At 50.3% G+C, this 14696-nt stretch overlaps 5 protein-coding genes across 5 annotated transcripts; 3 read left to right on the forward strand and 2 right to left on the reverse strand.

The window, feature by feature from the left end:
* Positions 1-45: 45 nt before the first annotated feature.
* On the forward strand, positions 46-4902 carry N7519_001094 (pentafunctional protein ARO1; the record flags this gene model as incomplete). Its single annotated transcript, XM_057287872.1, has 2 exons — positions 46-4770; positions 4840-4902. The coding sequence occupies 2 exons, from the start codon at positions 46-48 to the stop codon at positions 4864-4866; spliced, it is 4752 nt and encodes a 1583-aa protein (XP_057153955.1). The 3' UTR covers positions 4867-4902.
* A 656-nt stretch (positions 4903-5558) lies between these two features.
* On the forward strand, positions 5559-6390 carry N7519_001095 (uncharacterized protein; the record flags this gene model as incomplete). Its single annotated transcript, XM_057287873.1, has 2 exons — positions 5559-5912; positions 5986-6390. The coding sequence occupies 2 exons, from the start codon at positions 5559-5561 to the stop codon at positions 6388-6390; spliced, it is 759 nt and encodes a 252-aa protein (XP_057153956.1).
* A 221-nt stretch (positions 6391-6611) lies between these two features.
* On the reverse strand, positions 6612-8387 carry N7519_001096 (cytochrome P450; the record flags this gene model as incomplete). Its single annotated transcript, XM_057287874.1, has 5 exons — positions 6612-6743; positions 6810-7680; positions 7731-7855; positions 7910-8097; positions 8156-8387. 5 exons carry the CDS (start codon positions 8385-8387, stop codon positions 6612-6614), a joined length of 1548 nt encoding a protein of 515 aa, XP_057153957.1.
* Positions 8388-11587: 3200 nt separating this feature from the next.
* On the forward strand, positions 11588-12935 carry N7519_001097 (putative integral membrane protein Pth11-like; the record flags this gene model as incomplete). Its single annotated transcript, XM_057287875.1, has 6 exons — positions 11588-11711; positions 11765-11784; positions 11836-11872; positions 11926-11978; positions 12043-12413; positions 12470-12935. 6 exons carry the CDS (start codon positions 11588-11590, stop codon positions 12933-12935), a joined length of 1071 nt encoding a protein of 356 aa, XP_057153958.1.
* A 348-nt stretch (positions 12936-13283) lies between these two features.
* N7519_001098 (sulfotransferase family protein) lies at positions 13284-14081 on the reverse strand (the record flags this gene model as incomplete). Its single annotated transcript, XM_057287876.1, has 1 exon — positions 13284-14081. One exon carries the CDS (start codon positions 14079-14081, stop codon positions 13284-13286), a length of 798 nt encoding a protein of 265 aa, XP_057153959.1.
* Between the last annotated feature and the right edge of the window lie 615 nt (positions 14082-14696).

Below are 14696 nucleotides of genomic sequence, written 5' to 3' on the forward strand. Positions count from 1 at the left end.
TTGAACTTTGCCATTACCAAGTCCTCATCTATATCCTCCTCCACAATGTCTGAACCCACCAAGATCAGCATCTTGGGCCGGGAGAGCATTGTCGCTGATTTTGGTCTTTGGCGCAATTTTGTCGCAAAGGACCTGATCAGTGACTTGTCCTCGACGACCTACGTTCTCATCACTGATACCAACCTCGGATCTCTTTATACCCCCACTTTCCAAAAAACCTTTGAGGCCGCCGCTGCTTCTATCACCCCGGCCCCGCGGCTCCTCATCCACCATGTGGCGCCCGGAGAAAGCTCCAAGTCACGGCAGACAAAAGCCGACATTGAAGATTGGATGCTGAGCCAGAACCCGCCATGCGGCAGAGACACAGTGATCATTGCGCTGGGTGGTGGTGTGATTGGGGATTTGATTGGATTTGTTGCAGCAACGTACATGCGAGGTGTGCGCTTCGTGCAGGTCCCGACCACGCTCCTTGCCATGGTGGACTCCTCAATCGGAGGAAAGACTGCTATTGACACTCCGCTTGGTAAGAACCTTATTGGTTCTATCTGGCAGCCATCGAGAATCTACATTGATCTTGAGTTCCTCGAGACTCTCCCCGTCCGAGAGTTCATCAATGGTATGGCCGAGGTCATTAAGACTGCTGCTATCTCAAGTGAAGAGGAGTTCACTGCCTTGGAGGATAACGCGGATTTAATTTTGGCTGCTGTGCGCAGCGAGCCGAAGGCTGGCCAGGGTCGCTTCGACGGCATCCGGGATATCCTGAAGGCTAGAATCTTGGCATCGGCACGTCACAAGGCCTTTGTTGTCTCCGCAGATGAGCGTGAGGGCGGTCTTCGCAACCTGCTCAACTGGGGTCATTCTATTGGACATGCCATTGAAGCGATCCTTACCCCTCAGATCCTTCACGGCGAATGTGTCGCAATCGGCATGGTAAAGGAGGCAGAGCTTGCGAGACATTTGGGCATCCTGAAGGGTGTAGCTGTCGCTCGCGTGGTAAAGTGTATCTCGGCCTACGGCTTGCCCACTTCCATGAAAGACGCACGGGTTCGTAAGTTGACTGCTGGTAAGCACTGCTCTGTAGACCAATTGCTATTCAACATGGCTTTGGACAAGAAAAACGATGGTCCGAAAAAGAAGGTTGTACTCTTGTCGGCAATTGGCCGCACTCACGAGCCAAAGGCTAGTGTTGTCTCTAATGACGATATTGGTGTCGTCCTTGCTCCCAGCATTGAGGTTCACCCCGGAGTGCCCAAATCACTCAATGTCACTTGCGCACCACCCGGGTCGAAGAGCATTTCCAACCGTGCCCTTGTACTTGCTGCGCTTGGTTCCGGAACCTGCCGCATTAAGAATCTCTTGCACTCCGACGATACTGAGGTCATGTTGAATGCCCTAGAGCGGCTCGGTGCGGCCACTTTCTCTTGGGAGGAGGAAGGCGAGGTCCTTGTTGTGAACGGCAAAGGTGGAAAGATCATAGCAAGCCCTACGCCGTTGTACTTGGGTAACGCCGGTACTGCTTCGCGATTCCTCACCACCGTGGCTACACTCGCTACTCCCAGCAGTGTCAACTCGAGTGTCTTGACCGGCAACAACCGCATGAAGCAAAGGCCCATTGGTGATCTCGTTGACGCTCTTACCGTTAACGGTGCCGGTGTCGAGTACATGGAAAGTAAGGGATGTCTTCCTCTCAAGATCGCCGCTTCTGGAGGCTTCGCAGGAGGAAAGATCAACCTGGCCGCTAAGGTCTCCTCTCAGTACGTCTCTTCGCTGCTCATGTGTGCTCCGTACGCCAAGGAGCCAGTGACTTTGAAGCTGGTCGGTGGTAAGCCCATTTCGCAGCCTTATATCGACATGACCACTGCGATGATGAGATCTTTCGGCATCGACGTGGAGAAGTCTACCACTGAGGAGCACACCTACCACATTCCTCAAGGTCACTACGTGAACCCTGCCGAATATATTGTGGAAAGCGACGCAAGCTCTGCAACCTATCCTTTGGCCATTGCTGCCGTCACTGGCACCACCTGCACCGTCCCTAATATTGGTTCCAAGTCTCTTCAGGGCGATGCTCGTTTCGCAGTGGATGTTCTACGACCTATGGGCTGCTCCGTTGTACAGACTGATACCTCAACTACTGTCACCGGACCCACTGATGGCGTTTTGCAGCCGCTGCCCAACGTAGATATGGAGCCCATGACGGATGCCTTCCTTACTGCCTCCGTCCTTGCGGCCGTTGCCCAAGGCAAGGGCTCAAATCACACAACTCGTATCTACGGTATCGCAAACCAACGTGTCAAGGAATGCAACCGTATCAAGGCTATGAAAGACGAATTGGCTAAATTCGGAGTGGTATGCCGCGAGCATGACGACGGACTCGAGATCGACGGCATTGAGCGTTCTACCCTTCGCCAGCCTTCCGGTGGTGTTTTCTGCTACGATGACCACCGGGTCGCGTTCAGTTTCAGTGTGCTGTCTCTTGTCGCTCCCCAGTCCACACTTATTCTGGAGAAAGAATGTGTTGGCAAGACTTGGCCTGCCTGGTGGGACGCATTGAAGCAAATGTTCAGCGTGAACCTTGTTGGCAAGGAACTCGCGGAAGCAGAGCATGCCGCCTCAAGCGATGAGGAGCGGAGCAGCGCCTCCGTCTTCATCATCGGTATGCGTGGCGCTGGAAAGACTACCACTGGCAACTGGGTTGCTAAGGCTCTTGATCGTCGATTCATCGATCTTGACACAGAGCTTGAGACTTCCGAGGGTATGACTATTCCGGATATTATCAAGACACGCGGCTGGGAGGGATTCAGAGACGCGGAACTCGCTGTCCTTAAGCGCGTCCTTAAGGATCATCCTACTGGCTATGTCTTCGCCTGCGGTGGAGGTGTTGTCGAAATGCCAGAGGCACGAAAGCTGCTTACCGACTACCATAAGAGCAAGGGCAACGTCCTCCTCATCATGCGCGACATCAAGCTAGTGATGGACTTCCTTCAGATTGATAAGACCCGCCCTGCCTACGTCGAGGACATGATGGGCGTGTGGCTACGACGTAAGCCTTGGTTCCAAGAGTGCAGTAACATCCAGTACTATAGCCAGCACTCCACCTCAACGGAGCTGGCCCTTGCCTCAGAGGACTTTACCCGTTTCATGCGGGTAGTCACTGGCCAAGTAGACAGCCTTAGCCTCATTAAGAAGAAGAAGCACAGCTTCTTCGTCTCATTGACTTTGCCTGATATCGAACCGTCGGGCGATATTATCACTGAGGCTTGTGTCGGGTCTGATGCCGTCGAGCTGCGGGTCGACCTGTTGAAGGACCCTGCGGTTGACGGCGATATTCCCTCGATTGACTACGTCAACGAACAAATGTCTCTCCTTCGCCGTCGTACCACCCTACCACTCATCTTCACCATCCGCACCAAGAGCCAAGGTGGCCGCTTCCCCGATGATGCTCATGATGCAGCAATGCAGCTGTACCGACTAGCGTTCCGTTGTGGGTGCGAATTCGTGGATCTTGAGATCGCATTCCCCGATGCAATGCTCCGTGCCGTTACTGAGATGAAGGGTTACTCTAAGATCATCGCCTCGCACCACGATCCTAAGGGCACTCTGTCGTGGGCCAACATGTCCTGGATCCCATCCTACAACCGTGCTCTGGAGTACGGCGATGTGATCAAGCTTGTCGGTGTTGCTAATACCCTTGATGATAACAATGCGCTTCGGAAGTTCAAGACATGGGCTGAAGAAGCCCATGATGTGCCGCTGATTGCGATCAACATGGGCGACAGTGGTCAGCTCAGCCGAATCCTGAACGGCTTCATGACCCCGGTGTCTCACCCTAGCCTTCCTTTCAAGGCGGCACCTGGTCAACTGTCCGCTGCAGAAATTCGCCGCGGTCTCTCCCTGATGGGTGAGATCAAGGCCAAGAAGTTCGCTATCTTCGGATCCCCTGTGTCTGGCTCGCGGTCTCCCGCTCTTCACAACACCCTCTTCGCCAAAATGGGTCTACCCCACGAGTACTCTCGCCTGGAGACTACCAACGTCGAAGACGTCAAGGACTTCATCCGCGCCCCCGACTTCGGTGGTGCCTCGGTGACAATCCCGCTCAAGCTGGACATCATGCCCCTGCTCGACGAAGTTGCTCAGGAAGCTGAAATCATCGGCGCTGTCAACACCATCGTGCCGGTCCCCAACGGCGACAAGCCCCCTCGTCTTATTGGCTACAACACCGACTGGCAAGGTATGATCCGATGCATGCGCAACGCAGGCGTTTACGGTTCCACCGGCAACGAGAGTGCCGTGGTCATCGGCGGCGGTGGTACTGCCCGTGCTGCCATCTTCGCCCTCCACAACATGGGCTTCTCCCCAATCTACGTGGTGGGCCGTACCGCCAGCAAGCTCGAAAGCATGGTCTCGACCTTCCCGACCAACTACAATATCCGCGTTGTGGACAACCGGGCCCAGCTTGACACCGTTCCCCAGGTCGCTATCGGCACGATCCCTGCTGACCGTCCCATCGACCCTGTAATGCGCGAAACGCTCTGCCACATGTTCGAGCGCGCTCAGGAGATCGACGATACTCTCATCGGCAAGTCTTCCGACGCTAGCAAGCACCGTGTTCTTCTTGAGATGGCCTACAAGCCTGCCGTCACCGCCTTGATGCAGCTTGCCTCTGATGCGGGTTGGAGCACCATTCCTGGACTGGAGGTCCTTGTTGGACAGGGTGTTCACCAGTTCGTTCACTGGACTGGTATCACTCCTTTGTACCATGAGGCAAGAGTAAGCAAACACCTTGGTTATATCCTCCCTCTCTAGCTCCCTTGCTAACCTCGTTGTCTTTGTGTTTAGGACGCCGTCATGGGTACTGCTGAATGATTACGAATGCCTCGTGAATATCTCGGGCTTTTCTCCATTTTCCATATTTGACGCCATACCATGTTCCATGTTCTAGCAGCGGTGGGCGGATTACTAAAAGCATTCAAAACTTCCAAGGTTGTCCTGACTTACATCTTGTTTGCCATGTTCATACGATAGTCCTCATCTACATATGATTCCATTTCGGTTATTATATCGTAGTCCACAGACGTTCTGTAGAGATATCGTTGTCATTCATGGCATCTTAGGGATAGCATCATCCTCACTTTAGCTTCAAATTCGTGCTAGGTTGGTCATCCACTGTACCGAATGCCGGTTCTATATGGGTACCCACTACATAGGTAGCTTGGTCAGATTACATTTCTTTGATGCTCACTATCTGAATATCCTCCAGACGTCCATACCTTCCGCTACACCTATCTTATCCATCTTACCCCCCCCCCTCTAACAGCCTTCTTATCCCCCTTGGTCTCTTCTTCGGCCTTTACTCTCACTTTATTTTATTCTCTTCTTCATTTACCACCTCGCCTTCTTGTTAGGTGGTGATACTCCAGACTTCTACAGAGAATTTCATCAACCATTTCTCTTCTTCCCCTGGTTTCCAACTGAACCCTTTGCCTTACCAAACTGTAAGCCCGTCACCTACTGCTCCATACCTAGGTCTTCTCTAATACACGTTTTATTACAGCACAATGGGTGACAGGGAAGTGCAAGCCACGGGTCCAACCGGCATAAAGGCCGGAGCAGACGCACGAAGCAACAGCGACTGGGATGAAGTCGCTAGCGAGAACCCTACCGAAGAGGACCAATCAACCGATCTGCCCGAGCCAGGCAGTTTCACCATATTCTGTCCCATAGTGCCCCTTGAAAAGAGAGGTGATTTCGACGAATGGTTTACTGCTATTGAGAAATCTCTCCGTCCCAACCTCCACCGTCTCCTCGATGCAACAATCAAACGGCCTGCCCGAGACACACCTAATGCAGAAAAATGGATGCAACTCTCGATGCACCTCCGCTCCTGGCTCGCAAGCAAAATGGATGCCGAGGTACTTCAAGAGATCATGGCACAAGGTGGACGAGTCACCTTTGCTGATGAATTCCATGACTGAAACACGGAAGGTTATGCGGGATGGAGGACGCACCGCGCTGTCCGCTGCGATCTTGAGACTCATCGGAACGACCCGCTCTGAGTTCCACAGCACGGAGGAATTTATCAACGCCCTGGAATATCGCTACAAAGTCACCGTCGACCTCAAGGGACAGATCCCGCCGTACACTGCGCTTATCATCATGTTCCAGGAGCTGCGCTCTATGTCTGGGTTCGAAAGGATCATTAATACCTGGAATGGTCAGTTGTGTCGAGTCAAGGATCCAGCTGTGAATATCACTTATGCCGATTTTCTTGCGTACGGCTCTGCGGTCATGACTGAGGCCCGAGGTCAGCTTCTCACTTGGCCGCCGAATTTGCCGGGGCCTGTCATTTATGGAGACCGCACCAACCCGCAAATCTATTCGATGTTCTAGTCAATTTGCTAGGGATACAGAGTGAATGACGATGTTGGATAAACCCCGTTGTTCCAGTTTCGGTATCAGCCTTTCGAGATATGGAGGTCAGGGAGATGAAAATGGCTGAATACTGTAATGCAGGAATTGCAAGAAAAGAGAGAAATGGTTTGAATGTAGTCTTCTTGTAAAAGTCTTCAGGTCTAATATCTGTATGTAGAGCCAACCTTTGATCCAAGCTTTTACTCGGTCTTCGTCTCTGACCGGGGAGAGATGGTCATCCACACGTCTCTCCAGTACCCAATACCACCTTTGACCATGAACTTGGCCTCGGGCTTACCCTTTACAGTCTCGGGCTTATATTGACGGAAGAACTAACCGACACATTAGCCACTCCGAAATAACACCAGGCCTCATAGGACAACCGGAAAAGAACTCACCTGCAAAGGACCCTTAAACAACTCCATCATAGCAATATCCCTCCCCAAACAAACACGCGACCCATACCCAAACGAAAAGTTATACTTATTATACAACTTCGCCTTCTCAGCGTCCAACCACCTCTCAGGCTTAAACTCCTCAGCATCAGGCCCATAAAGCTTCGGATCCCGATGCACAAGGTACGGGTTGCAGCTTATCTCCGTACCCGCCGGCGCAAAGCGACCATAAAGATTGAGGCCCGGCTCAGGGACATATCGGGGGAAGATATTCGGTGCAGACGGACACAGACGCATCGTCTCCTTCACACACCCAACATAGAAAGGCAGGTGCTCCAGGACCTCATTGTACTGCGGCATATCCGAGATGAGGCCCTTACGGACGGCGTTATCTATCTCCGCCATCATACGTTTGTACACCTCCGGGTAGATCATGAGATACTGCACCATGGCCTGGAAGGCGGTGCCGGTTGTGTCTGCGCCAGCGAGCAGGACGAGCAGGACCTCGGCGCGGATGTACTCCAGATCGAGGGGCTTGCCGTCTTCTGTGAGAGCCTCGAGGAAGGTCTGGAGCAGGTCTGTGCGGTCGGATCTCTTGCCGTTTTCGATGTCCTTGATGCGCTGGTCGATGAGGCGGTCGCGGAAGCGCATTAGCACGCCGATGCCGGAGTTGTCGGCTGGTTTGGCGACGAGGTATTTTTTCAGGAAGGTGGTTTTCACCCATGAGGTGAAGGGGTGCAGCCGGGCTAGGAGGCCGAAGGCTGGGAGGCCGTCGTGGAAGCCTTGGATTAGGCCGCCGATGTCTTCGCCTTTTTCAATGAAACCGAAGGGCTCGCCGAAGCCGATTTCGCTGATGATGTCGTAGGCCATGTAACTGGTTGCATTGTTAGTCGGGGTAGTGTTTCATTTGGCTCGTATGCTTACACTGCCCACCAGGCGAAGTCGAAGACTTCGCCCGTCTTCGCGAACTTTTCGTTGAGCTTAGTGGTCCATTCGGTGATGCGCATATCAACTAGTGGCTCCATTTTTTTAATATTGCTGAAGCTGTACTATGTGGAGGGTCAGCTTTTGATAACTGCAAATGAACTCGTATGTCGCCATACCGGTCCGGCAACGTGCTTTCTGAACACAGCATGGGTCTTGTGAGACCTCATGTTGAACAGAGACTCGGTCTCACCGAAGCTTCCAGTGATATAGTGTCCAGTCTTGTCTGCATTGCGGTGGTAGACTTCCGGGAGCTTTTCGTGATCGCTGACCAGCAACAATGTCGGGGTAATTCGAACAACAGGGCCTGAGAGAATCCACTTGTTAGAGATAACATTCCTTTTGGAGATAGGGTCAAGACCAACCATATTTCTTAGCAAGCGCATAAACAGTTGGTACCTCAGTCTCCTGCAGGTTATGCCATGCGATCCAGAGACGAGTCACAGAGCCCCAGAAAGGACCTGGGAATTTCGCGAGCGGACTGAAGAAGCGATAGTAAATAACTTGCCAACCAAACTTGAGCGCGACATAGGCCACAAGACCCAAGATGACATTGGTCACCGTCACCAGTGACAGGACATTCTCCGCAAGACCCATGGCGGATTTAGGGATGCAGATGCATGAAAGATGGAAACATGTCTTTCTGACCAGGGGGGGGAAAGAGCCCCTCCGGAAATAAAGGACCCCAAATGAGCATCTGCATTAGACTGCATATCCATTGTAGTAAGGGTCAAAAGGTCATTGGCCAATGCTCTCTGGCCAAGGGGCTATGTCGAGCTAACAACACCCCGCGACGCTGAGGTTTGCCTGAAATGAAGTCTAGACCAAACTAGGTCTAAACGGTTGAAGATATGCTCGGCATGTGGCAGCTCGTGCATCTGCCCCTCCCCTTTGGTGCTAGTCCTTGGGCTAGAGCATTGGTAAGTCGTAAGAGGAATTGCGACTCCGCTTGCGAATTCAGAATCGGTTTGGCTGGTCCCCGTTGCGCACATTCCTAACCAAGACCGATCCCGTGGTGATTTAGTTGCCTAACATAGTAAAGATGTTCTGGATTTGCAGCAAGACCGTTGCCAGCTGTCAGAGGGGCCGTGCGGGTTCGGTACACCCCGTTAGGAAGAGGCGCCGTTGCGCAGAAATATCTGAAACAACGATCAGCACTCGATATTAGATGCTCGGGAGTTCAGGTGCGAGACAAGGCTTTGGGTGGTCCTCGAGGACCAATTGCACAGGGTCAGACGGAAATAACAAAAGTACATACCTCGCCAGCCTGTGGAGCGGGAGGCTGGCGTTCTCCACAATCGAATAGCGAGTGTTTCTCACTGGTCTCTCTGTGCGAAATACGGAGGAGACTAAATGAAGCTGCAGATGATGACGGTCCGGCGTATGCATGTGCCGCATTCTCCTGGAATGTAAGGTGGCAGGGAAACGGGATATCTGCGATGTAGTATATCACCTGGGCATGTACAACATAGGTAAGCCATAGACCGAGCCCTGGAGGCCGGGACCGAGGTCCCGACCCAGTACCTGATTAGTAAGAATTCTTGGGATTAGGTACCTTTTGTATAGGTATGCCATACAAAGGATACAAATGTTACCAAAGCCATAACATCTCCTGAGGTCAAGTGCTATTTTGATCAACCTCCTATGGAGTACTCCGTACATATAGGTAGGGGATTTATGGGTCTTTGGTTGATCTGGTATCAATGTTAGTAAATATCAAGTCTATCCAAAGTAATAGAACGTCCAAGTTCGATACAATCTTTTATATGCGCTTCTTACACTTCTATGTTGATTATTTGGAACTAGTTTTAGTATTATAACAATATATTCATATTTGTTATATATCGGTACTCCGTACTTTTATTTATCTTTAGCTAGTCGAGGGTTGAGGGAAATGGATGTTATGCATTGATATCATTTGTACCTTTTGTATGGGCATACCATACAAAGGTACCTAATCCCAACACTTATTGAGAATTATCGCGGACTTTGACTGGCACCAACCCACAGTGTATAAGTAAGCTGGGCGCTTGACACAATTATCGCATGTACTCCGTAAGCCGGGAGGCGTTAGGACCTCATGAAACAAGCTAGACTCCGACTTTTGTTTCTCCACTGGTTTCGCCCCCAAAAAAAGGGGAAGAGAAAAAACAGGTATTTGTGAGACAGACCAACCTTGGAAGCCCCTAGTGATCAATTGCTAAATATGATAACGTCTACGGAGGGCAATATACGGAGTACGGAGTATGTTGATCAGAGTATGTTACAGATTGTCCTTTTAATCCCTGCTAGCTTGGAAGCAACAGTATTTTCTATGTTGTATTCCGGAGAATGATAAATTGAAATTGATAGCCGCTAAGGATCTTTATGGAAAGGGTTGATATGTAAGATTCGGAGTATAAGAGCTGCATTTCCTCGCATTACATTCTTAAGAATGTGCAGTGTAAATTTTTACTGATATCACATCTGAAATGCAATGCTTCCAAATCATTCACCGTCTATGTTGTACTGAGTACGGAGTACGACATAGCCAACTTCGCTTAAGTTACAATGACCCACTCTCTCAGGACGGCTCGGAAGGCAAATGGAGTGGTGGATCGGAGGTGAGCTGCATGGGGATAGGGTCTTCAATTACAATTGCCTGTTATTCCGTGCTAGGGCTTTGACGCACATCGTTCAGCTCCGGGCCTTTTCCTCAAGATTATCTAATAAATTTTGGATTCACCGTAAAACCTATCTTCCGTCGGGCTTTTGGGCTTTCCAGTCGCTCTTTTTCTTTTTCCTTTTTTGTCCGTTGGACTTAGGGCTATATACGTCCTCCGTATAATGTATCCAACCTGGAGCACGTTAAAATATTAAGATCACCATCGGACATCTCGTGAAAACAAAAATAAATCAGGTCTCTCCACGGGAATCTTCCGAGACCCACAGACTCTTTTTGTTTCTATCAAATCATAGTTCCTCTTTCCTGCGTTCTTGTTGGAAGTAATAGTTCAACTTGGCAATCCATTTTCGAATTGTCAGGAAATCATAATGATCGCCCTTGAGACGTCCAATGTGTCGACCCATACCTGTCCGAGCCATCCCAACCCGGTCTTTAGGTGGATATCTTTGCTAAAACACAATGTCCCCTTGTCCCCGGAACAAAGCTCTATCCGAACAGGGATTGGTACTTGATCTTGTCAAATGATATATCCAACGGTTTGCGCCTCGACAATTGGAGACAGCATTTCTACGTGTGAGTGGCAAACCATGCTGAAAACCCCCAGTGATCTTCTCTTTTTTTTCCCCCTCAAACCTGAAACTCCCCATAATCGGCAGATGTATTTTAGCATAGATCAACAAAGATCTAGAATGGTGGAGATGTTCGGTTCTGACAGTCTCGTACTCCGTGTGTCTCGTGTTGCTCTAAAAAGAAAAAGGCCGTGCCAATCCCTACCATGTTTGCTTTTTTTTTCCCAAACGGCGTTTTTGATGGTATACAGTGGATCTTCGAGGCTACTAGATCCATGCACGATGGGCATTTCTGATGTGCGCAGTCATTTTATCGGACTCGTTCCAGGGGCATCAGAGATAAATATCTGTATAACTTGTAGACCAGGGTACCGCTAGCCACTCTTTTAGATTCTTCTCGGTTATACTTGTGATCTTTTTATCATCCATTCTCCATGAGATGGACATGTGAAACGACTGTCTATGCCATTCATTTAAACTAATCTCTTCCTATCACTTCACGGTCTTTTCTCTTTTTTCGTTTCTGTCTGATCCCTCCATATTCCTCGTGATGGCGGGCGCCGATGGTTTCTCAAGGCCCTATGGTCGTAGGTGTCAGCGTGGCATTTGCCGCCTTAACCTTCGTTGTTTTGGCTCTTCGTCTCTTTTCGCGCATTTTTGTCCTGGGTCAAATGGGTATGGACGACTGTAAGTAGATTATATCTGATCTATTTTACCAGCACTATACTAACATCTTCCAGACCTCATCGTTTGCGCTTGTGTAAGAAAAAGCGGCCCTATCATCAACAAACTCAATAACTAATGGAAATAGGCGTTGTCTTGGGCATTCATTGCTGCCACACTTGTCGGTATGTTCCAGTTTCCCTTCCTATACCACTTTGTAGAAGCTAATATCATTTAGCGGTCAAGCATGGGCTTGGAAAACACATTGAGGATGTCGACCAAACCAAGATGGTCGACTATCTCTTTTGTAAGGATGATCCCGATCTTTTACAACGTATTTCTAACCTCTTCCCAGGCCGTCTGGCTGAGTTCAATGTTCTATCTCGCAACACTTGGGTTCATCAAAACCTCCGTCCTGTGCTTCTATACTCGCCTCGGAGATCGCTATCTCACTCGCCTATCCTGGGTTATGTTGGGGGTCATTATGGCACAAGCCATCTCATTCGTTCTCGTGGCTGCGTTCCAATGCCAACCCATTAGCATGGCCTGGACTGGCACTGGACCCGGAAAATGCGTCGACATCAATCTTTTCTACCTGTGCAACGCCGCCCTGAACATTGTCACCGATCTCTTAACCTATACCTTGCCCATCAAGGTCATCTTCCATCTCCAGATGCCTCGGAAACAGAAGATTGTTCTGGCCTTTATCCTCTGCCTTGGTCTTTTGTAAGTGCACCCCAGTACTTCCGCCTGGATTATTTCTAACATATCATCCTCTACAGTGCTTGCGTTTCCTCGATCATCCGAATCACCTACATTCCCGCCATGCTTAGCTCGAAGGACTCCACCTACGCCATCAGCGGTGCCATGTACTGGTCCGTTATCGAAACCAACGTCGGCATCTTTGCCGCCTCAATCCCATCATTCAAGGCAATTGCCTCCCGTTTCCTGCCCCGCTTCATCGGAGAGTACAGCAGTGGGAAGAAATCCGGCCCCTGGTCAAGCGACAACCATGCCCCGCGATATGCATCTGGGTTCGCCAAAGTCAGAGATCCGAATAGCATCACTATGATCACAGTCAACGGAAAGGAGGATGTTCCCATGGGTACCAATATTGGCGCGGCCAGCAACTCCAGCGAGGAGCGCATTATCCCCCAAGGCAAGATCTTCGCTCACACGGAGATCGAAACTACCTTCGAAAGGAACGATGGTGGAAGCGACAGTTCGCTCGAGCGGGCTCGTCGATGATATCGGATTTACGCTTATGAATTCCAAGGTTGGCGGCTATATAATTCTTTCGTATAATATTCGGGCAGTGCATTTCGGTTTCATATCTTGGATAACATATTCCAAGGGGCATAGATGTCATAAATATTGTGCGTAAATGGCTATGTAAATGACAGTATAAACGATCTATCTGATTTGTTCGTGATGAGTCTTTGCCTGATACTCCGACCCTGAAATAAATAGACGTCCAATGCAAGTCGCTGAAGTGTTGAAGTTTGACGACCAAAAATTTCCAAAAGTCCCAATCCAAAATGCCACCGCAACCCAAAAAATGGCACCACACGACCACCTTCTCATCCTACTATGCAATCATCTCACCTCCACATGCGAAAAGTTGCCACCCCAACACCAAGCACGGCAAACATGCAAGCCCAGCGCATAAGACCCCTCCCGGAAATGATGGTTAATAGACCTCTCAATAGCCTCAGAGTCATTGATACAGGGAAACGGCACACCAACCGGAGCCTCAACACCCAGAGCCTCACACAGCGGCCCCCACCCATCCCTAACATCAAAGAAAACCAACCTATCCTCAGGCACAACCTCCTTCAACCAAGCAATATGACTCGCATAAGTCTCGCGACCATGCTGACCCGATACACCCCCATAAAGCCTCTCCCACAGCGCGGCGAGCAAATACCCATACGGGATAAAATGTCTCAACCCGTCCAGCGGGAGGAGAACAGCACGCGCGAACCAAACGCCCGTCAAACTCTGCACGTGGAGCATACTCGTCTCCCATAGAACGGGATCACGGACTGTGCAGACGACCTTGGCATCCGGGTACAGCTCCATGAGCTCGGGGACGAGCTCGGAGCCTGGGGAGTCGGTGATGGCGACGTAGCCGGCCAATCGGCGGCGCAGGAGGGTAAGCATCTTTGCGCGACTTGTGCGGTCGTCTTTTTTGAGCCAGTTTTGCAGGATTGGCATCCAGCCTTTTATCTCTGTTGGTGGACCTATCGATATTTGGGTGCCGCAGTGGTACACCGGTCCGTCCAGGAGGATTTCTAGCGCTTGGCTGAATGATGAGGTCCCTGTGCGTGGTAGTCCGGCGCCGATGACTTGGATTTGGGCGCCTGGTTGTGGGAGGGAGGCCTTTTGGCCCATTTTGTCTGTATAGAGTGACTTGTTGGGTTGGGTTGGTGTTGGCTGCTGGTTGGTTTCAGGCTGGCCGGATGACCTTCTTGTTTTTTCCTTCTTTTCTTTTTTTCCCCCTTTTCGGTGCTGGCTACTTTAGTTTTTTGGAAATATCCGGGCTCATGAAGGTATGGGGTTTTATTTATGTCCAAAAAATTATCAGGGTTCGAGTGGCTTTATGTTTCTTTGATGGATATAAACGCCAGATATGAGACAGGATTTTCGGAGATTACCGCCCCCACTTTGGAGATCCCCCTCCCCCAGTATGATCTGCGATAGGTTGGAGTTTCCAGATTTGCACAATAAGGGTTTTTGGGGAAATCGAATCAAGAGTATGAAGTCCAGGGTGTAATGGTGTAGGTGCTAGTAGTAATAAAGCACGTATATGAAGCACTTGCAAGGTTACTAAGTGTTGTAGAGCTTTATAACTAGTTGGTGGCCTGAGGCAGCTTGTAGTTGCACCACAACATGAAACTAACTTGTTTGAGTGGCTCGTTGGTAGCTATAACGAGGGCTGGGATCAACAGGAGCTTGTATGAACTCGATCAAGACGACAGCACCCATTAAACAGAGGTTGGCATCGGG

The sequence above is a fragment of the Penicillium mononematosum genome, assembly GCF_028829835.1.
Source record: "Penicillium mononematosum strain IBT 11891 chromosome Unknown utg000001l:1.0-4488741.0:1.0-4491989.0, whole genome shotgun sequence".
NCBI classification, from domain to species: Eukaryota; Fungi; Ascomycota; class Eurotiomycetes; order Eurotiales; family Aspergillaceae; genus Penicillium; species Penicillium mononematosum.